The sequence below is a fragment of the Lonchura striata genome, chromosome 6, assembly GCF_046129695.1.
Source record: "Lonchura striata isolate bLonStr1 chromosome 6, bLonStr1.mat, whole genome shotgun sequence".
In the NCBI taxonomy this organism is placed as follows: domain Eukaryota; kingdom Metazoa; phylum Chordata; class Aves; order Passeriformes; family Estrildidae; genus Lonchura; species Lonchura striata.
In genome coordinates, this window is record NC_134608.1 from 9,960,423 (window position 1) to 9,984,933 (window position 24,511).

A 24,511-nucleotide genomic window follows, 5' to 3' on the forward strand; every position below is an offset into this window, starting at 1 on the left:
AGCAACAAAATCCATAAAATCTAAACCCACGAAGTCTACCTCATGTTCTTGAATCAAATATTTGATGCTGTATCTAAAAGCTTTCTTATCATGTTACTTCCACCCCATCTATCAGCTCACCTTTTAAGTTCACCTAAAGCAGACAACAATTTTTATCAAGACACTGTTGACTTCTTGCAAGTTTTATTCAATAACTACAAAAATAAAACTTAAATTCAAATCTAGGGACTGAGTTTCTTACCATCTACAGAGCCAAACTCCCGTTCATGAGCACGAGTAAGAATCTCTTTGTATAAAGTTTCCGCTTGCTTAAACTTGCCCTGTTTTAGATAGCAGGATGCCTAAAAACAAAATAACCCCCAAAAGATATCAGCACATTGCTTTGTCTTTATAAACAAGAAATACAATACACTGTGCATAGAAGTGCATTTCAATTCATGAGAAATTTTGTCTCAGGTCTGTGTAGGGAAAGGCTTACCAGATTGTTCTTTGTTTTTGCAACATTTGGATCATCTGGTCCCAGCTTAGTTTGGTAGATTTCAAGTGCCCTCTGATAGTAATATTCAACCTCCTCATATTTACCCTGGTTCTGGCATAGCAAAGCCAAGTTATTTAACTGCTTGGCAACATCAGGGTGATCCTTCCCCAGGACCTGGAAATGAAATACATTGAATTAAAACATTATCTAATCATCACGTCAGGGTCTAGAAATAAATAATTTAGAAACATCCTGTTAGTTTTATTCCTCCTCAATTCAACAAAAGCAAAAGCTGCATTTCAAAGATATGAAAATGAATCAATTCTATTGCAAACAGAATGATGCAGAACAATCTGTAAGAGGAACAAATTAAGTAGTAAAACAACATTATATGGAGAGTATTATATAAACCAGAAGATGTAGTCTCATGGACTAAAATAAATATACACATAGAGAATACTCAACTTAAAAATTTTAGCTAAGTTTCATTTTTAATTCCAATTTTCTTGTCAAATCAAAGATTATTTAGCTATCAAAGGTGAAGGAAAAAGGTAAAGAAGGTTTCTCACAAAATACAGAATTTAGCATATACCCAGCATGCTCCAGCAATTCCGTAGCACTACTGGAATTTCCTACTGTTTTGAATTTCAGACACTCCTAACTACTAGGCATTGTTAACTCTGGGGTTTATCTGACAGATCTACCCAACCAAAGCATAAAAACCTAAGCATTTAACTTCACTTTCTCCTTCACAAAGTCCCTTTAGAGGCTCAGTACTTGTCACTCCTACCTTTTCTCTGATTTCCAGAGCTCGTTTACACAACGGTTCTGCTTCTTTGTACTTTCCCCTTTTACCATAGAGTACTGCAAGATTGTTAAGAGTTGCTGCCACCTGTCAACAGCAGAGAAACATTAAGTGCACTGAAATCTGCTGATACAAATAATTAACAAATGAACACATCTGCAAGGCATTGATATTATCAAATTTTCCATGCACAGGATAGACCTCTTGAAATTTGTAAGTGAAGAAATAATTATTATTTAGAAGAAAGAAAATTATTATTTAGAAGAAAGAAAAACCTAAATCATTAATTTTGCTTCCTTTGTGGAAATGTCATTTAGTGCACTTATCTTCACATGTTCTTCTCTTACAAAGGTACCTCTCAAATCTGCACTTTCACTTTGAGCTGCCCTGCATCCCACAGGCCACAAAAGTATCACATGAATTTTCCAAATGCTTGATTTACATTTCATTTACAAGCAGTACTAAATGAAAATCAGAAGTGCCCTCTTCAATCTGAGTATAGTAAGTGATTTGAGTAAGCAAAAATCTTTCTTCACAGATTGATTTCCCACAAAAAGTCCAGGCAATCCAAAATCAAGGATGGGCAAGTTATTTATGGTGAAACAGCACTGAATAGAATGTGGCCTCCTACCTGTACTGTTTAAAGAAAAGCCAGTTCTTAAAATCTTTCCTGTTGAGTTTGATATTAGAATTAGCTGAAAAAAAGTTGAGTGAAAAACAAAATAAAATTATGATATTGCATGTATACAAACCGCTGGATGATCTTTGCCCAAAGTCTTTTCACGGATGGCCAAGGCATCATTCAGGAGATTTGCTGCATCTTTGTATTTGTTCTGGTCTCTGAATTGTAAAAAGATGTAATTAACACTGGGGATTCAGGAATGAAAAATCATAAATATTAAGCTGAGTTCACTACTGACCTAAAGGTGCTACTACAAAAGAAGAATAACTGAGAATATATTCATAAATTAGGAAGTAGAACCCTGAAGCCTGTAACTGTAAATAGTTTAGTAGTTGAGGACTACACTGGACATGTACAATTTCTACAGTGATGTCCAATTTCTACAACTAGAATACCCTGAAGTAGGTAATCAAGACATGCCCCCTCAGTAGACAAAAAAAACCCCAAATGTCAAAACGAGCTTCATTCCCAAAGCAAAGGTATAGGCAAAAATACAACAACTTGTTTGACTTTTAAGTATAGGGAGACATCCAAGTATTTTAGGAATTTATTGAGGATTTTTATAAAAATTTTAAAAGGAAAATAGAACAGGGAAAAAAACCTTGAAAAGTCTGAACGTTAAAAGGTTGGAGCCAAATACTAAGTTTTTATTTCTCTGGTATTTCTCTTTGTCAGTATACAAACCTGTACACCAAAGCAAGTATGTTCAGCATAGTGGCAACATCAGGATGGTCATGACCTGAAGTCTTCTCCAGATCTTCAAGAGCTTGTTTACAGAGAGGTACAGCAACCTCATATCTACCCTGGGAAGCATACTGGATAACAAGATTATGGAGGGTCCGTAATCTTGCTGGAATTTCATAGCCACCTTGTTGGGCAGCAGCTGCTGCACTGCTGTGCTGCTGTTGAACTGAAAGAAATCCACAAAATTTCAATGTGTATAGAAGATTACTCTAAATAAAGCATCTCACATGAGTGCTTAGTGGCACAAAATGAGACTCACTGAATATTATTTCTTCAATACACAGAATTAGCAGTAGCACGTACTTCACAGGAGTCAGGCTGTTTTCAACAGTGACAGTGGAAGTACGACTGTTTTATTCTTCACATCCTGTCCAGTATTGTAGTACTATTATTTTTATAATTCTCATAGCTCCAAGGGCTAAATGTAATAAACTAATGAAGAAAGCAGGAAACCATTTTGGCTCAGCAAAATGGCAAGATTATATAATAACTTTGCACTTAATATTGGTTTCATGTGGAAAGGAACACTAAGATACATAAGCTGAATACCTGCAGAAAAGCTTTTTCCCTATTCTTCTTCTCTAAACATATTTTTTTTTTGTTTTCCTTTGTTTGCTATGCCAAGGAACACTTAAGCTTAGCACATAAAGGACTGAAACACCTTGGATGCCAGAAATAACAGCTGCGAGACAAAAGGCCCTGAGTCAAAGTCAACCTTTAAGTTTTACTCACTAACCCTCAAGCTTAGCCACTTATTTTCCAGTAGCTCCTAACCTTTGGTTATTGCAACCCTCACTCTCCCATTGCCCCCAAAAATGTACTACTCCTTTTCTCTTCACCTGACCAGTTTCTGAGATTTACAATATTCCGTCTTGTTCATTTTCATTAAACTCTAGAGAACAAGTTAATCATTCTCTGAGCCTGACTTTATTCTCTCATTTTTATTAAGCAAAAACCACTCTCGCAGAAAGTGGAAGCATTTTTATGTCAGTGGGATCACACAAGTCCAAGTCTATACCCAGAGTCACTGCCTGTCAAGGCACTGAAGAATTTCAGCATTTTTTTTTGGAAGGTTAGAGGAATCACTGACATGTCAACTTTGTCTTTTGCAAAGCAAAGTAATGGAGCTTTGCCTCTCAACCTTCCTACTACAAAACTCTAGGGAAGCAAGGATGAGCTAGGAAGGAGTTCATGACTACTGCAAACTCTTCAAGCCTTCCCTTCAGTGCTGGCTGTGGATAACTTTACTATGCTGACAAGAATGCAGTGTACCTTGTACACACGCCCAAAAGGAAATCTGAAACCGCTGATTGCACTGGTGGGTCCCTTCAGACATTTTCCCTCAAGTCATTTGTCTGGTAAGAACCATTGTGCTCCCACCACACTGCACTGACTCCACAACATCAACATGCCCTGTGTTTACAAACATACAAAAGCCACATCCCACTAAGCAGAGCTTACTTATCTACCAAGAGCTTTTTTCAATCAAACTACCAAACATCTACCTCAAGTTCCACAGCATACTCCTCAGTCCTGCTCACCTCAAGACAAACAATGCTTCCACAATTAGTATTAAAACTAATGCAGACAACCTTAGCAAAGGACAAAAGACTGTATGAAAAAGATTTCATACTGAAACCTGCCACAAAAAACTCAAATCAGATAATTAAAAAGGTCATTAACAGAATTCACTCTCTGGTCAGAATCTGCCTCAATCACTTGCAACTAACCATTCTGAGGCCCCAAAGAAAGATAACGGGTGAAATTCTGAATTTAAATCAGTCTGAACTTCACAGCAGCTAGTAAACTCTTAAAAAACCTAGGCCCCAGTTCTGTACATACCAATGTACAGAATGTATATCAATGAGTGGATTCCTTATTCTCACAGAGGCATTCACCACTCCAGCTGTGTTGCAGAGATCCCCAAGCACGGATACATTTTTGTAAAGTGCATCTTTATATTCTGCACTGCAGAAACACACCAGAAATGTAATCTGAAGTACACTTACTTCCTTGTCCTTGGTCATCTTCATCATTGGGAAACAGATCATCCAAAGGCTCTTTGGTGGAATCTGTATCTTTATCCTCCTACAGAACAACCCCAAACCCAACAAATTAAATCTAAGGCATAAGAGAACAGTCAAGTTAATCAGAAATGTTAAAGAAAACCCCCACATTCAGAATTGACAAGAATAACATTTCTCACTGAAGTTTTATAAAAGTCTTATATTTTAATGTATTTACACACTCTGTGCCAAAACAATACAGGACACCTTCAGAAGGGCCAGGAATAGAAATGAGTTCTCCTAGATTCCAGTCTCAGTTTAAGCACACAAAAACACATTTTCCATTCTCACAGAACCACTAGGTCTCATTAAAGTACCTAACTGAAGAGTAAGCACCACTCAGTACAGAACTGTCCATGGTACTATTCTTAGTCATAAACACAGTTATAGTTGGACAAGGGAGAAGCATAAAGAGACATCAATTTTTGAGTACTCAACTTTTGCACAAATAATAAAATCTTGCAATTATAATCTGGAAGGCTCAAAAATCAAAAAACAAAACAAGAACACTTGAAAGGAACCTCATTTCCAATAGTTCCATCTGGATCCATATTAATTTCTACACAATTCATCAGTTTAAAATTATTTTAAGCATCCAAAGATCATTTCAAATGTAAAATGAAGAGACAGACCATTTCTCAGTTCTGTTTCCTAAATGTTGAGCTTACACAATATAAATAGTAGAAGTTCTCAGAAATCAGGAGTTCAGTAAGGAGAAAACCCTGAGCCAGAACATTCTTACTTTTCTGTCTCTCCATTCAACACCCTTTTCCAACTGCTCCAAAAAGCCAACTGCTGCTGTTGGCATTCAAATTCAATGATGGCAGAGCAAGGGCACTGTAAAACCAGCAAATTGATGGGACTACATCTCAGATGAGACATTCATAATTTTAAATGTTGATTTCAACCTCATACTGAGTCTATACAACTAACTATTTCAAAGGCTAGAAACAGAGACTGTCCATATGGTTAGTAAAACTATAAAGATGCTTGGCTTATTTGGACTCTATTTGTTATTAAACTTCAAATAATGGAGCAATTTAATTCATCTGCAGAGTACAGTCTGACAATACAGCACTTCACAATCCCAATATTCCCTCCTCTGCCCCTTTTTTGAACAGGCTTCACTGGCAAATCCATCTACAAATACCAAGTCATAGAACAGCACTGAAAATTCCTGAGTGCAACTGACCAAAACAACTCTCACCACATACAATATGTTAAAAAGAATTAGTCAAGAAGTCAGTTAAGCATGACTAAATCACACCCATTTTCAACCATTAAAATTGCTGAAATAATTAGTTATGAAAAATTGCACTTTCCAAGACACCACTGAGAAGATCTGAACACGCAAAATTAGATCCTTCCCTACAGTAGCACCTAACATAAGGATGCAAATAAAATTATAAAATGAAGGGCAAATAAAACAGAAGTCTTTTAAAGTAATGAGTTCCTTTTGTAAATTAAAGTTTTATCCATTTTCTCTCTGAACCTCAGAATACATAACACAATGATGATCACAGTGTCTGGCAGATGGTCCTGAAAGGAGATTCAATAACATCTTACCCTTGTGTAAAATCTCAACACATACAAAAGCTATACAGTGATTTCACAAGACAAAAATTAAGTACTTTTCCTGCAGTCAAGATAAGCCAAGCCCTCTAGGTATTTAAAATGTCTCACAGCTTAGATTTCTCATTTATTTTAACTGCTGAGTTTATAGAAGTGAGATTTTTGCTTTGCTTCAGTTCTTCTTTTTAAGTTACTAAATGAGTATTTATCTATTCTGCTCCTCATGTATTTTATTATCTGCAGACAGTAGAATATATACTCTCTTAAAGTAAGAATGAGCTCTCAGAATCATTCTGCAATCTATGTGACACTAGTACAAGGTAGTATTTTCATGACAAATGTATCTAAGGGACAAACAGAATGTATCTGTTATTTCTTGTTAAATGGGCAGATTACAACACATGTAAATGTAAGGCGCTTTTACTGTTTTATATGGAGGTACTTACCGATGGTGAAATATCATCGTCGTATTTTTTTAATTGATTCATAAATTCTAGATGTTTCTTTTCTTCCTCCAGCTGAGCCACAGACTGCTCACTCTTCTGTAGTTTCTGCTGTGTGTTGGCGAGTTCATCCCGTAGCCACTGATTCTCCTGGCATAGTCGGCGAACCTGAGCCCGCAATTTCTGCTTCTCTGACTCCACTGCGTTTAAGTGATTTGACAAGGCCATCATTACCTGAAAAGCAGAATGTGCCACATGACATACTTCCCCTAGAATGCACTCCTGTTCATAACATACAAGGCTTTCATTATTTAAACCTATGTCAGCTGAGAAATCAGGTAAATATTCCCATTCCTCTTCTTTTAGATATGGTTCTCACTTGTCCTCTAAACCTTTTTACCATTTAGAATGATTTAGGTTGGAAGAAAAGATCACCTCTTTCCAGCCCCCTGCCATGGGCAGGGGCACCTTTCCACTAGACCAGGTTGCTCAAAGCCCCACCCAACCTGGCCTTGAACACTTCCAGGAACAGGGCACACGTTCCACTACCTCACCACCTTCACAGGGAAGAATTTCTTCCTACATACAATCTAAACCTACTTTCTTTCAGTTTGAAGCCACTCTGTCTTGTCCTATTACTACATGACCTTTGAAAGTCCCTCTTCATCTCTCTTGTAACCCTTTCTAACCCTGGCTTTAAGATTTCCTTGCAGCCTTCTCTTCTCCACCTCTCTCATCCTGTCTCCAGAGCAGAGGTGCTCCAGCCCCTTGATTGTCATCATGTGCCTCCTCTGGACTTGCTCCAACAGGTCCATGTCCTTCCCTTGCTGGGGTCCCAACCTAGGGGAGCTCTTTACTAAATAATTGCTTTCCATGACACTATCAGAAGTTAAAATTGTTTCAGAATTCCCTGAACATCAAATATAATCTTAAAATACATGAAAAATTAGAACTAGATTACTGAACTGGAAATCTTTGTTCCACTAACATAAAACGGAGCAGTAATACTTTCAACTTGCAGGATCACAAAAATAACTCAAGAACTAGCCAAGTTCTAATTTAGCACCTTCCAGACAAAAAAGGGATTTGTATACATGCTTATAGCTCCTAAAGATGAACACCTCAGCATAATGCTAACACTTCAAAGAGATATTTATTTGACTGAGATCTGCATGGGCAACTTAACACACAATTTATAGATGCACTTTATGCTACTAACCATAAGCTTGAGAGTGCAGACTTTCAAACACAGTCACATTAAGGGCAAAAAGTAGAACACCCATAAAAGCAGCTTACTTGGACTGAGGTTTTTTTTGCTGAGCAAAGTTAAATGAAAAAGGAGCTTATTAAGTGAAAGCCAAACACTACCAGCAGAAGATATTCTCCCTTCACTGTTTATGCAATCTCCCACTGGCACATGTAGAACAGCTGGCAGCAGTCCCAGGATGTACACCTTGCAAGAATGGACCACTGGTGATAGTACAAATCTTTCAGATCTGTTAAGACATCCCCAGGTTACCAGTATTTCATCTCCTCAAGTTCATTTATTAAAAAAAAAAAAAAACCACAAAGTTATCTTTAAGTGGTTTTAAATTAAGTATTTAATGGGAAACAGATGGTATCCTTAGCTGAAATTTCAGGTATCAAAATATTCACTAGAATATTTAGAAACTAATTTTTCCTATAAAGGTAAGGAAAACTCCAGGTATAATTTCCTCATACCAGTCCAAAACTCCAGACTTCAACACCTACTTATTAACATATTTTTAATTACTTGCTCAATTCAAATAGTGGCATTTATATAATGAGAAAGCATATTTAGGAAAATTCTGGTAATAGGGTCAATGTATTCACTGAAGAAGCCACAGTGCAAACTAAAATATTTTGTAGCCTTACTCACTAGAATTAACTAAAAGAAAAGTCTGATTACTTCTTCAGCAAACTTATTTTCATTTTCATGGAAATAACAAATCACCAGACCTACATGCATGCCACAAAAAACATCTATTTCTGTATCTTAAATTTAAAAATTAAAAAAAAACCCCAAAATTACATTGTTACAACTCAAAGCATTCAGGAAGAGTAACCTTATCAGGTCTTAGAGCAGAAGTTTGAAGTGTAATTGGCTTCCTAACAAAGGCAGCAAATGCAGACTTTTTTGGCTCCTCACCACTACCGTTCACAAAGCACCATGGGAGGCAAACAAGGCAGGAACATCTGCAACTGAGGTTCCTGACAGGGTCAAGAATCAGAACTGGCTTCTCAGAGTCCTAATACTACATACAAGTTACTCGTTCACTTGCACATCTTCTACAAACAACCATTAAAGGTAACTCAACTACTGGAGCAATTTTACTCCATGTATCTTCTAGCACTTTCCTCCTATACAAGGCATCAAAGTGGGTACAATATACACAATATATACACTAAGGCCTGACAGGTTGACCAGGCCTTCTAATTTTCCTGTCTGATAACGTACATTTCATTCTCTCAGTCTCAATTCACCATGATCCAATGCACACAAATTCCAGATCACCACACAGTAACAGCTCAATCCAGAAGAGAAGTCTGTGCAGTTACAGACCAACAGAAAGCCTATTTTAACTCACTGGCATTTTCAACTCATCTGCAAACACTCTGCCATTTTACAGTGATGACTGTCATATCACATCATTTCAGGTTTTTGACTTAGTACAAAATATCATAAAGCTGTACTGTAAATACAGTCCTGACAACCCAATAAACATACAACTTTTCACTTTTCTTCTGCAGATGGTATCTTCATTGACTAAGAGTCCACAGAAATTAGCTCAGAGTCCTCTCTTTAATGCATCAGTCAAAGTTGTTCAGATTCTGTATCAGGTCTTAAACTTTAAGATGCTTTTAGTTTCAATTTTGATTTAGTAAAATGTTCAATAAACATTAAGAGATTCTTAAGCTCTAAAAGCATTGTATTACTATAAAAAATCTGAGTCAAGGGAATATAAACATGAATTTAAGGCTACACAAAGCTCAAAGACTGGAGCAAATACATTTATTATATGTGTGCTTGTTTGAGACCTTTCTATGCCATCTTTTAGAGTTAAAATGCCACTGCTCAGTTCTTGAGCTGCTCAAGTATTACCTGCCTAATGCCTAATGTGGAAAAGTCTAAACAGAAAATGTTACTGTCTCACTGATGTCAAGTGAAGCCCAGTCATGAGTTTCAGTTCTTTAACACTAACCCCATAATTAGTTCTATAACACAGCACAATGTACAGTAACTACCTCTATTAATAACAGCATCTTTTGTCCATTATATACAAGAATAACATACATGTCCCAGCATATTACTAATATCTGGGGAAAAATGTCTGAAATGCTTCATTTTTACCAGAACTTTACCTGTGCTTCACTAAGGCCAAGCTCCAGCATTTCCAGTGACTTTCGAATCATGTTTGATTTTTCTTCAACCAGATTAGTTTCATCATCTTTCTTCAAACATTTCAGTGTTTCAAGTAAGCTCTGTAAAATTGAATTGTGTTCATTCTTCAGTGCCTCTAGTCCATTAATAACTTGCTTTGTCTTGGCAATGATTTCATCTTGAGTAAGCTTCTCCAACTTCTCTTCCTTTAAATACACCATTGTGGACATGTTTTCATACATTCTGAAATGGAAGAGTATGCTAGTTAATACAAAAGGAAAAATAAAATAAGCATGTAAATCTATAAGTGAATAATGTCTGAAATGTATATTCAGAATGCGATTATATTTGTGAACAACTTTTACAATGTTTCGTGTCTGAGTTCAAACAGTTTCACATTTTCCAGTTTCTATTTCCAGATTTAATATTAACACTCATTGATAAACCAAAAAAAAAGCACATAATGAAACACAGACTATGATGTGGCATTAGAATTTGTAGCAACTGCTGAGGAACAGGGCTGCATCTCCAAGATTCTGGTTTGTGAAAAAGCAAAGTAGGTGGTGTATAAAACACATACTATAATAAATATAGCCATTTGCAGATGTCACTGTAGTTATCTAAAAAAAACCCACACAAAATGGAGCTTGAGGAATTTGAAGAAATATCACCCAGCCTTCTGAAAGAGTTCATCAGTCAGTCATGAGAAAAGTCATCTTTCTCCTGTAAAAAGGTAACACCAGCCTCATCCTTTCCCAAGGACTACAAAACCTCTTGCCACTATGTATTTTGAACATCACAACTACCCCCTAAGTCAACTTTAATTCATTATTTCAACTCTACTCTGAACACAAAGACAGTCAATTGCCTATAGGTCTAGATACAGCTGTTTTGATGAAGATGCAATACCTGTCTCATGCCAGAAAAAACAGTTTTATAGTACAACTCTTGCAGTAAGAATCATTCCACTGTGCTATTTTATCAGTATCTAATGCATTACACTAAAGATAGTAAATTTCTGGATGCTTGTCAGCACATCCACCAAATGCAAATGAAGACCCAAAAAGTTTAAAAACTCACATACTCTATCACACATGCTGTAACTGAACTGACAAACAAGCTTATAAATGTAAATGTAAAGACAAACAAACTGTTTCACCTTCTTAAATGTCACCAGAAAAATGTTCTATAATTAAAATGAAGACTTGAGAAATTACTCCTCTATACCTCAATTATTTGAGCCAAGAAGTATAAATTAGAATAAAATAGGAAAGATTTTTCAAAAGCAATAAATTATTCTATGTGAAGACACCTGGGTAAGTATTGACAAACTAACATTTAAAATTAATTAAAACTGTATTAAAACTTTGTACTACAAAAGCTAGTCTAATTTTAGGAGAAAGTGAAATAAATTAAGTCTTGAATTAAAACTGCTGTAAGAAGATGCATATATGCACATCATGACAACAGCCAGAGGATGTGCTCATATGCTTTTGCATTATATTAAACATAAAAGGCCGCTCTTTCTGTTTATATGTACTCAAATTACCTCTCTGTGATAATCTCCTGTAATACAATACCCAAAAGGCATAGCCACTTGTTACCAAACAAAAGCTGTAGAGACAATAGGGGTTTTTGTAATAATCTATTGTCTGAAAACACAGAATTTGGGGAATCATGAACTTGGTTTTACCCAGATTTAATACAGTAACTTCATATTCACAAATAAATCAATATGAAATATATAAATCTGTATAAAGCCAACTAATCTAGCATGGCGTAAGAAACTAACCCATGAAGACCTGATGAGGAGAATGATATTTACACACTTCCCATTTCTAACCTGAGATCTATGACCCAGAATGCTTAAAAAAGCAGTTTTAAAGTACAGACTCTCTGAAGTTGTGTAGAAAAATGAACTGCAATTTAACATGGACCAAATTTGCAAATAAATGCTTCTAACACACAGTCATATATGAAATTGTTATGGATTATGCTAACTTCAGCACACAATTCAACCCTAATTAGCCCAGGCACACTTTCACAGCCTCAATTAACAATTTCCATCCTGAATGCACAGAACTGAACTTTCAGATATCTAATGAAGTGACTGTGTATTTTATGTGATCAGAGATAGCAGCAACTCCTGCATGCCTCAATATTCTGTCATTTTACAGCAAAAATGAAAAGCAGATGTTTGCATACATATATGTAATGCACATATAGATACTGTCTTTTAAAAATTACACATTTTAAACACTTCAGTAGAAATAAAATTAATTCTAAGTGATGAATACAGATAAATTAACACCCATAAATTAACAGATAAATTAACAGGCCCATAGTACTGGCTGAATACACTGAAGCTGCAACTATGGATGGCTTAGCCAGCACAGCAGCTTTTGAAGAGAGGAAAAGCAGGTTTAAACACGATGGGGCAAAACCACACTTAAACCATCCCAGCAGCAGACCTGCTTTATGAATACATTTCTCCTGTCTCAACCCAGTGCCAGATTTTTTTAGCTGCCTCATTCCAACCTAAATGCACCTAAAAGCTTCCAGTGCCTCTGCACTACCAGCACAAGGGATCTACTGGAGCTGGAGCCAAGCCAAAAGCTGCATCCAGACACAGACTGACATGAAGGTCTTTGCAGCCTCCCAGGGATTCTCAAGTCTCCTCTAGTGAACACTGTTAGAATCCCAATCTCTTCCACTGATAGGAAAGGAATAAATCTTTTGGGATAAGTTTTGAGGGGTGTCTGTTGGTGTTCAGTTTTATAGATTGTGCTTGGTAGAATAATTTAGGAAACAGGAGGATAATAAACATATAATTTGTCCTGTTATCAAATCTGACTCTTTGTAGGAGTAAAAATTTATGAATAAATATCTAATAGCCTTTAAAGGTAGTAAGTGAAGATGTGGTCCTATGATGATTTTTTTTAAATGTATTTTACAAAATATTATTGCTTGTTCCCCATATTTGAATACATAATCATGTAACTGGGGATGTCTTTGTAAAGGGCAAGGACTTGGATTCAATGATCCCTGTGAGTCCTTTCCAACTCAGCATATTCTGTGATTCTGTAAATTAGATTTGAATATCCTGAGGCAGCAAACATCACACACAGGAAGCAAACAAATGAAGTTTGTATGCAGGATGTATACAGAGGAAAGGAGACAAAACCTAGCAAGCCTTTCTATTGTCACTTCTCAAAAAATGTTAACTCTTTCTTCCTATACATTTTCCCTACAGAAAAAAATAGTGTAGGCAGAGGCTTCTCAAGTTCCTATAAGTTTTTTCCTGCACTCCACTGCACTGCAAATTTTAACTGGGCAGGAATTCTAGATTCAAATACTAGTTTTTAGCTCAGTGTACAACTGAAAACAAAGCAAAGAATTAAGATGTACAAAGGTTTATAAAACAGAATTTTGAATGAGGACAGAAATATGTAATGCAGCCAGAGTTACAGGTGCACTAGCTGGCCTAAGAAATTTACCTATTATATTAAGTATGTGTCTGTGTAGATATTGAATATAATCCTCCTTTTTAGTGATATTATTGACTATGCTGAAGTCCAAATCACTTAATGCTTTCCAGCTTATAGAAAAATGAAGTCACTGCCTTAAACCACACAAAAATTACTTAATTTTGACAGATCAACATAAAAAGCCCTGCAACACCTTCTACTAAAGAGATTTCCACAATATTTTGTAACATAAGCTCAAAACAAAGAAATGGGCTGAGAATAGCAAGAGTCTGAACCAAAGAAAGCAAAGCCACTGGGATAATCTCATAATATACAAACAACTTAAGTAGGTATTATCTTTAATCAGTTTAAGTATTTTGTTATTCATAAAACTTTCAAACCAACTACACTAGTAATGCTGACATCACAGATTTCTGCCTAAATTCTTCCACAGACATATACATATCACAGCCAGCTGCTAAGATCTCCAGCTCATATTTAAAGATCTCTTACAGAGTTTTTCATACTCAGCTGCTTTTAAAGAAGAGTTGGTTTCCTGCAGATCACCTCAAAATATTCTTGTGCCAAAACATGCCTGAATCCCTCTTTGCATGAGAAAACTTATCAAGGAAGAATTTAATTCTAAAAACCCACAACATTTTTTTCCTTGACTAAAGATTAGCATGGATCCTAAAAACAAATAAATAAAACCATTCTTATTTTTCTTGTTATGAATCCCTAAAGACTTCCCCTCTCTGTATTGATATTTTTATTATTTAATGGGTTTCAAGTACTAAAAGCTTGGAAGATAAATTTTTAATGTACTTAGCATCTGATCAGAATTGTTGCAAAATATAATTTTAAATAAATAAATTATAAAACCCACAAGTCTAAACTGCTTTGTCAAGCAAAAATCTCACTAAACATTTTCTGTGAATGTACAGCTAAAAGGCAACATAGCTGAAAATGAAACAATAATGTGTTTGCATATAAAAAAGAGTCAATCATCTACCCAAGATTAAAAGATGCTGCAAGACTGGCTCAAGCCATACCTAGGGGCTCTGTCACCTACATGCACTGCAAATTCCACAAAGTTACAATGAAAAGTTAAACTAATTTGATCTTTTTGTATCTCTAATAGGGACCTAACAGTTCACTGTTTCCTAACAATAATCAGTCTATTCAAGGCTTTTAACCCTAATTTCACTCTTAGTTCCTCCTAATTAAATGGCAAGGTTCAGCATCCTACATCTGCCATGTACTCGTTTGAATTTTGTATGAGCTGCAAATTACAGGCCATTAATTCCCTGCTCAGAGCAAGAACACGTCTCATTACATCATGGAAGGCACCATCTTCAAATACTACGAGCTGCTTTAACTGCTCATCTTCATAATGTGGAAAACTACCTTCTCAAATAACCAACAAAACATTATAGGCTGTTCCGAGCACAAAACCAAACTGAGCAACAAAGGCAAGAGATGAAGAACAGTTTGGGAAGGACTGAGCAGTGTGTCAAACACTGCATTAGCCACACCCCTCCTTGCAGGCAGCTCAGCAACAGCAGAAATGACAAGGATGAATCACTCACGGATGCCTTTCATATGCTGAGAAAGGTATTTGTAAAAGCACTCACATAACAAACACACAATTTGGACTATATTGTTGTTATGGTTTTCAGTCAGAATCTCCAAGTCTGAAAGAACAATGATTACCTGTTGTTGTTTTTTACAAATTTAAGATGTTAAATTTCTCTTTACCTGTGAGACTATTTCTGCTGTCACAAGTCATATTCCCATAAGGAATATTTATTAGCTTTCCTTTTTTGTCTGATTTGCCTTCCTTTTGCTTAAAATGATCCCTTATAGTCAGGAATTTTTTTTCCATTACATGATCTCTAAACTCCCAAAGGAAAGGAGCTTTTTCCTTTTGACATATTCAGGACTGCAGTTTTCCTGCCAGTGCTAGTCATCACTCTTCCCATCATCTATATTTGAATCTGCATAAAATAGAAAATCTGGAACTGCACCTGCAAACAGTGTCCTGCTGGAGGTCAGACTTAAGGCACAGTGGCTGACCCAGTTCTATAAACAGAACACTGCTGCACTTCTGCACTGCCTCGGGTTTCCAAATGTGGGAGCTCAGAAAGCACCTTCAGCATTTAACACACAGGTACACCAGCTACCTTAAAAATAACTCGGTGAGGACAATTAGCAGCACATTCTGGAGGCTGTAAATCACTGACCAGAAGCAGGTAAGAGGATGGAGTTGCATATGACCTAACAACCAGTATTAAGCTACAGACAAACTCCCCCTCCCCAAGGAGAGTAATTTTTTCTACCGATTACCAGATAGTAAGCATATGAATTTTTAAAAAATCTTACTGTGCTCCTCCTGCCAGCCTTCAATTCAGAGCTAGGCCTGAATGTAGAAGTCTGCCCTCCCACTTGGTTTAAAGTGAAGGTATGCTAGGTAAATAAGTGTAAAAAGGACATTTGTGGTCCTTTAATGTCAAGGGCACATACCCCAAGAAAAGCTCAGAATCACATCTGGAATTTGACCTACAGCCTTAACATCACAAAATGTCTGGACAAACACTCAACCTTTGCAAAGTTTTGACATTTCTAAAGGCAAGCCCAGAGGTTTCTGAAGCAATGCATGGGACATTAACAATAAGTAAAGGACTGATTGACTAAAAGGAGTAAAACAAAAAAAAAAAAAAAAAAAGCCTTGACTACTGGCAGAAATTTCCACATCTCCAACAAGGCTGTTGCTTTTCTCTTATGACTGCCAGGAGCAGCCTACTCTTCACATAGCAGCAGTGGGAAGAGGCTGTGTGGCCTCACGTTCTACCCCTGCAACACAGCAACATCCACCTCTGAAAAACAGTCAGCCTCTAGGAAACCCCAATGGCCACCAATAAGCCCATGCACTGCACTATGTTTAAATGAAGAGGATTCTGTACTTGTTTAGCTGAAGAACACAGCTAAACAAGCTGTACATCTACCTTGATAAATCTTGGAATGTTTTAATGTTCAATGTAATTTTTAATAAAAATTAAAAATCATACCTTTCAGAGGAGATCTTCAGTTTCTTTGGAAAATGAAAAAATTATTATGGGGAAACGCAGACTAACAATCCATATTTGCAAAAAAAAAGAGATGACAGCAAAAATAGCTCCTATAAAATCCTCAGCAAGGGTGATGCTGACAATTCTCTTTGAGAAAGCACAAGCTAAGATGATTTGCACTGCTGAGAAAGTACAAGCTAGGAAGATTTGCTCTGCTGCAGAGTCCTTTGATTTAGATTTCTGAAGCATGATACTCCAGCACTAATGAACACTTTCTTAGAAATCATACCTGGATTCTTAAAGGTAACAAATTTAACACTACTTTGAAAAAACTACTTTTGCACATTTCAAAGACAACTGGCAAAAATGCCTTGAGAGTTATTTCAACCCTCAGCCTTCCTTCTTCTGTAGCAAGCAAACTATTTTCATGAAATTTATTACTTCCTGCTGGAATAGTTAATCAAATTAAAAGTCTGTATACAGTGTAAAAGTATTCAGTGACATAAATGCTTTCTTTAACTACATGGATTATTCTTCCTCTTAAAGAAAAGATTATGGTGTCAATCCCTTGACCGTACTGCACTGAATAAACACTGGCTCCTAGCTAGCATTTCAATTATCATGATACAGCAAATCTGTATCCTTTTAAGTGCAGACAATCCAGATGACCTGCCCATCTAATTCCAAAATCTCTTTTAGACTCAAACAAATCTGGAATTCCATAATGCTGCCAAATCCCATCTTGCTTTTCCTGTTCACACACTGCAGCAGACTGAGACCCTCAGATGATGTGACTGCCCCTTACACATTATTATACCTATTCCAATTATTTGTGTGAAAGGAATCAAGGGAAAGTATCCTCTTTTTTGCATACCTCATCAACTGCATTTTACCTTTCCAAAGGCCTAAAAATATAGTGACTGAAACACAGACTAGCAACATATCCTAAAATCACTGTAGATTCTCTGAGAAGTGTTAGATACTACAATTGGTCTGGATGCATTATAAGCATGTAAGAGAAAAGTTAATTCTCTGTACACATTCCCAAGCCCGTCCAATAGCTCAGATTTCAAATTAAACGGGATGGATATTAAGACCCTTCTGTGCATTTGTTATCACATCAAAGATTACTCTTTGTCAAAGCTGAAACAAGTGCAAAAGAAATTTGACAGGTGTGTGGGTCTAAGGCAGTTCCACAGATGCAGTCAGGAGCCCAGAGGGACTACACTAAAAGCCAGACTTTCAAGATGGTACAGCTTATAAACTCTTTGTTAATCAAGGCTAATATCTGTTACATGCTGGTGGTACATAACTTCCTTACTCAAAATCTGAAACAGCCCTGTGGCAAGATCCAAACCCCATTCTTTTCCAGAATCATAAAACTGAACACAACCTTCTGCCGTTTGGTACTATTGGGCAAAATCTAATGCTGTTTTTTTTTTTAAATATAATTTTAGTTATGTTAATGGCATCTCTGAAGGCAGGCAGACTACAAATCTCCAAGTCTCCTACCCCTTGGAGCAAGGGAGTTGTCTCCCTTCTCTACCACTGTTGTGTCAACAGAAGCAGCGTCTGTTGGTCTCCTGCAAAGCAAGCACTTCTTAGCTTCTAATAAACACTTTCAGCCACCAATGGGTCTTGAAAAAGGAGAGCTTTCTGCTTTCCCTAAAACACTGACACAACATACCAGTTTAGGCCACAGGAGATTTGCCTTCTGCATATGACAACAAAGCCCACCTCACTGGATCACTTTAACAAAAAGATCATGACTGTATTAAGAGCAGTTACATAGAGACAGAATAAACTTACTTAAATTTATCAGAAGGCAGAGATGTAACCACTTAAAAAGTAGTTATAGTTACCTTTAATTATTAAAAAAATCTTGTCATAAGAATCAAAGATACAGCAGGAAAAATCTAGGCTGATTGTTCAAAAATTGTATTGTTAGTATAGCATTTTATAGCTACAAAGAAACGCTTCATAACTTATCTACTTTTAAGTAGATTGAAAGGAAATTTTGACTGTATTTTAAAATAAACACTGTCAAGAAAGTCTGAGTAACAGATCCATCATCACTATCAAATTACACAGTTTTTCCCCTCAATATTCCAAGTATCTGCATTGATTTTTTTGTGTGAAAATAGCACTTGCCTCTTCATGGATTGGCCACCTTGTGCAAACAGGTCTTCAATGAATTTTGATAAATGTCTTGATAAGGCTGGTTCTTGCTGGTGTGAGAGACTTTGATACTGGAATAGTGTCAGGGCACAAAGGATAAGAGAGGAAATACAGCAAAAATCTACCTGTCTTGCAATTTGAAGCTGTCTATAGAGTAAACAAAATGTTTTTTTCAGCTTGACTCTAGTTCTTTCACTTTGCATTGTTATTTTTGAACAAGAACTGCTTTATTGACTAATCAAAGTAAGCATCCATTTATGTTATCTATTTATCTAATCTCTAAACAGCACTTAAGTAGAAGAACAGGAATGTTCCCATCAAATCAGTCTTCCAGAATACATTAGAAATGCTATCAGCTTCCACTTACTAACATCAATTCTATTATCTTAACCAAATCTACTTTTTATAGAATACCATAAAGATCTAGAAAATGCATCCAGGAAGGGCAGAGAAGGCCACATCTTGCCTCTCATCACTGGATCCATGTGGGAAGCTCTGCTGACAAATTGCTGTGAGTACTGACTACAATGCTCTTACATGCTTGATGACATTGAAGAAAAGGGTTATTTGGACTGAAACAAGGAAAAAAAGCAATTTTTTCTGCAGACATAAAAGGAACATCCACTAACATTGTTTCAGCACACAGCAGCCTTTAGATTTAACAAATCCTTACATTGGGTTTTAAAGCTATTTAATAGCTTGCATTAAGATGCACAAACTGTCCAGTGTCCTTCTTCAAGCTTTAGGGAAAATATCTTCCTCCTGGCTTATCCTTCAAATAATTAAAAAAAAATAAAAAGCATAACCACTAACCCATTCTTGAAAAAAGACCACAGAAAAAGTTTTACAATTAACCTATTAAAGCATTATCCTTAATATTGAGAAGTAATTAATGTTAACCCATTCAATATTACATCAAAATCGGTACTTTCAATAGCAACTACCAGCTATGAGAATAATTTCTTTATATCTTACATATTTAAGTTCATAGAAAGCACAGCAAATGATACAACAATCTAGAAAAACAACTGCATATCACTCACTGTTTCTTACCTACAACTGCAGAGAGCTGACTTAACAAGGAAATGATTTCCAACTTACAGCTAAGTACTCCATAATCTGGAGGCCTTATTCTGATGTTCTGAACTCTCTTGGGTCAGGAGGTGCTGAGCAATAGAGCAGGCCTTAACCCAACACTTCACAAAGGCACCTTAACATTCTGTGCACTCACACCTGAGGACCAAACCATAGTTCCAACCTCTTCTCTAGTGATCTTTCACACTCCTGATTTACCTTAGCTAGTGTTGGGCACAGATTGTTCTTTTGGGACTCCTGAAATCCTCGCTGTGGCTACACCACTCGTGTGACAGTTCCGCCCACCCTGCTGCAGGACACTGCTCTTCTGGTGGACTGACACAGAACCAGAGCACATACTAACTGAAATACACACAGAAGCCAGAAGTTTCATTTGAATACTATTTTTTAAACCATCTCACTTGGATAATCTGTTTTGAAAGCATCCCCCTCCCAAGGATGGCAGAACAGTGGCCTCCTAAAACAACCATGCCATTAAAAGCACCGTATCATGCACTTGCAAGCATTCCTCCATGTGCAGCCAGACTACAGGCTGCAATACAAAAAAGGAAAAGAAAAAACAAAACTCAGCAGGCATATTTTCTAGCTATTTGTTATCCTAACAAATGGGTGTGGATCAAGATTCAATGGCCACACAAAGTACAAGCAGTCACTGTAATTCAAACTCCATCAACTGCTGCCTTCAAAAATGGGCTGTGCATCTTTGCTCTCCACCTGCATTCAGCACAAATTCCAAACCCAAGATACTTTTCTTTAGTTAAACAATGTATTCCAATAGTAATATTTTAAGTGTGGGCTAAAATCAACATTCAGAGTATGATTTTTTTCTTAAAACTCCTGGGAGAGAAATTGATACTGACTGAATAAAAAGTATTTAAAAGCAAAGTAATTGATTCATTAATCTGCCTTTATCTGGTTTCTGAACAATGGAAAGGAGATGTATTTAAGTAACAGCAAATTACTGAGACTCCGAGACAAAGTCATCCTGTGGTGCCTTGTCTTTTACAAAAGGTATAGAATGACTAAGAAATTCTTTAAAAATTAGGACATCTATTAAGTACCATAAGAAAACATTACATACATCTCTGTATGTTGTCTTAAGCCCTTAGGAGTGCCTACCAAGGACTACTATCGTGTTCCAGAATGGTCCCAGACTAGAATCTTATGAAGCAGTTCTGTTACATCCTCTCTTTTGTTACATTGTTAAACACAATTCTGCCTTACCACAGCCATAATCCTCAGGTTCTGATCTTCCCAATATACATCATTCCTCAAAATTAACATGTCTTTCTGGGGATTCATTCCCTTATTTCTCTAACAAGACCTCTAAGTTACTATCATGTAAGCTAACACACTGCCAATCATCCTGACTTCTGCATCCCTCCGTGTTTCAATACAGTAATATTCATTATACTGAATTGGACCACTACATCCAGGAAAATAGCAAATATAAACAGCAGCACATTCTTTTATTTTCCACACATTACTGCCTTCTATGTCCAGAGGAACTGAGAGACAGAAACAGCCACTGAATCATCTGGTCTGGCTTCCTGCAAACACCAGACTATGAGCACTCTTTCACTTACCAAGGCTATGGATAGACATCATAACCTGGCAATGCTCCTCACCCAGCCACACATTTCATTCACATCCCTGTCCATAATAAATCAACATAAGGTATGTGCCTTTTACTGTATTATTCTACTGTCAGAAGTGAGGGGACAGAAAAGAAGTTTCTTTTCAGTTCAGGCCATAAACACAACTAAAATACACTTATTTCCCCAGACTGCCATACAGCAAGCTGTGTTGATGGAACGAGGACAAGGGAAAAAGTAGCAGGACTGTAGAACTACACAAACCAGCACTGACATTGAAGAACATTTCATCCACATTCCTAGATTCCTATTCTGTCAACAGAAACATTATAGGAGGTTGCAGTCCCCCTCCTAGCTCAAAACTATAACCTCTCCTATGTCCTCACATATTACCAGCCCGCTAGTTGGATTAATCTGACTACACTCTGCCACTGTGAGGGAGAGATGAAACCACTTCTTTCATCAACTCTCCTCCCTTTAAACACACACTAAATGTGACTGGGAGCTGGGCGAGAGCAGGGTGGAACATCCAGGTTAAGCATGTGAACAAATGAAACATTGAAATCGGGGATATACTAAAATCCACTCAAGTCAACAACAGAAGGGACCACAGAGTAACAGCAGCCAACAACAGAAATGGAAGCTGCTCAAGCCAAAAGAGAAAGACAAACTGTGGCTTTCCCACACTATTCAGGCTGACATTGTTTGATAAAGGAACATCCATAAAAGCACTTAATCTTAAAACAATATTCTATTTAGAAAAACAAAAAGAAAGCAGCAGAACCACACCAACACACACCCTGCTCCTCCCTGCCAGCCCCTAATCTGTATGACATGGTTTGCAAATCATTCAGCTGTACTGTCAGCTGGAAGGAGCAAACTCAAGATACAGTGCAGGAATGCAGCTACTGCAATCCTTTATGAAGCTTAAAACCACCACCCTCTGCACTGAGGAATAGCTCATAAGTTCAAACCATAGCACATAGCTGCCAGTAATCTTAATTTTTTGTTAACATTAACAACTACATACAAACACAGAATAGAATGAAGATAATTTATCCGGTAACTCTGAAAAATATATGTATTGTCCTTTAAAAAGACGAACTTGTAGATACAACTTTTTAAGTATTATCAGACAGTTGGTTTATGTCAGACATTTCTTGAACTTCTGAACATTAATAAGTGGAGTGTTAACGTTTCAAATGGTTTGCTGGGGTACATCCCATAGTAAATGTAATATAATTAGCCACCACCCCAACTCTACAAATATGTCAGGATGCCCGTACTACCCACTAGATTGGTGACATCCTTTGTTCTAGTCACTCTAAAATTTAATAAAATCAGCTAGGTTTCTGATATAATCCCAGAAAAAAATCTAAACATTATTAATTTGGTTTATGGTGGGCATTTACAAAATAATCAAAATATTAAATTGCTCACTTTTATGTCTATCCACAAAAGATATTTTACTGCTTTCACTTGTAAGGATGACTTGATACTAAGAAACCACATACAAAATATACCCATTTAAGCAGACAACAGAGGAAATATAAGATGGCATGATCCCATGTTTCCTCATTTTCAGCAAGAAACATGACAACAATAATTATTTGACAAACTAAATTCATTTTAACTCTAAATACATGCCAAAAGCCAAAATACAGCTTCCAGAGTAAAGATTGTTTCTTACTGCAGTTAAATAGCAGCATCCCTGAGAGAGAAGCTGGATTCAAAGAAACAAACAGTGATTAAAACACACAGATACTATTACTTGCATCTGTTTTATTAGCTGACTGAATCTGAAGAAACTATCAACTATCAGAGACTGTCTTTATACATTTAAAGAAATCAGCATCTCTAATGTTAACTCTGCTTTAGTGTTCATCCTTGTTCACACTCCCAAATATATTATGGGTACTAGAAGCATACATACAGCCTTCAGTCCTTGTGCTTGCCCTTTCAGTATGGCCTCTTATTATTAACTATGTTAATTGTCTAGCACAAAAAAGCCCCATGTATAGTGTCATCTCATGCCTGATGACTACAAAACACCTCATACAGAACCCTCTGGAAGTAATTCCTGTATCACTGAAAGCATCTGCAATTCTGGCTCTAATCCTCGTAATGAAGTGCCCAATTTAAATCCCGGAAGATGACGACAACAAATATCTCAGCAAATCCAAGTCAGAAAAAGGGCACCTTTCTCTAGTCAGGCATTTATTTAGTAGCTTTTCAAAGGAACCACACTTTCTTCTACATTCTACTTTCAGAAAGGAAAATGTTTCACTAATAAAACACTGGGAAGACTTCATTACCTCAAAAACACCTGAAGCTGACTCTGACTCAGGCTAACTACTACAATGAGTTCTATTTTGAAGTCAAACAGGACTTTATTTAGAGTGAACAAGGTGTCCCTGGCTGGTTTTGGGTACAATAAATACATCTTACACCTTATGTTTGTTATGCTTTTGCTTGAAGGAAAATCAGAGTTAACACTGAAAAGAAATGTTTTCCTAAACTTTGGTCAGAGTAAAACAGTTAGAAATACTTTGGAAATATGAAATATTATGAAGGCTGAATTAAGAGAAAGCCTGTGGCTACCCACTTTATTGAGATGATGATGGAATTGGTCCATTTTTACAACAGTTGTGTCATACTGAACAACACCCTGGAGGCACACTGACTACAAAGAATGTTAATTTAACTAGACTTAGCATGCTTGTCCCCATCACTGTCCGTGATGCTGCACTTCAACAGTGAATACAAAAGTACACTTTGCTTATTTATGAATTTACCCAAATTTCTGTATTTTTTACTCCGCTTACGGAAACTTTATTTGACAAGTATTTGTACACTGAATTGAGTTTTAAAATAATCATGAGCTATGCAGCTGGAGAGATGCTGTTAATCCCAGA

General features: G+C 36.6%; 1 protein-coding gene across 7 annotated transcripts in view; it reads right to left on the minus strand.

Annotated features, from left to right (window-relative positions):
* The window catches only part of KLC1 (kinesin light chain 1), a 45,544-nt gene that overhangs the window by 18,234 nt on the left and 2,799 nt on the right, over nt 1-24,511 (minus strand). For all 7 annotated transcript variants that reach the window (XM_021528898.3, XM_021528899.3, XM_021528900.3 and 4 more), the window contains exons 2-9: nt 10,175-10,436; nt 6,794-7,024; nt 4,719-4,797; nt 2,650-2,875; nt 2,036-2,123; nt 1,269-1,370; nt 479-652; nt 242-341 (exon numbers count right to left, since the gene is read on the minus strand). In XM_021528898.3, the coding sequence (XP_021384573.2) occupies nt 242-341; nt 479-652; nt 1,269-1,370; nt 2,036-2,123; nt 2,650-2,875; nt 4,719-4,797; nt 6,794-7,024; nt 10,175-10,435 (1,261 nt within the window). In that variant the 5' untranslated portion in view covers nt 10,436. The remainder of the gene's footprint in view (nt 1-241; nt 342-478; nt 653-1,268; nt 1,371-2,035; nt 2,124-2,649; nt 2,876-4,718; nt 4,798-6,793; nt 7,025-10,174; nt 10,437-24,511) is intronic.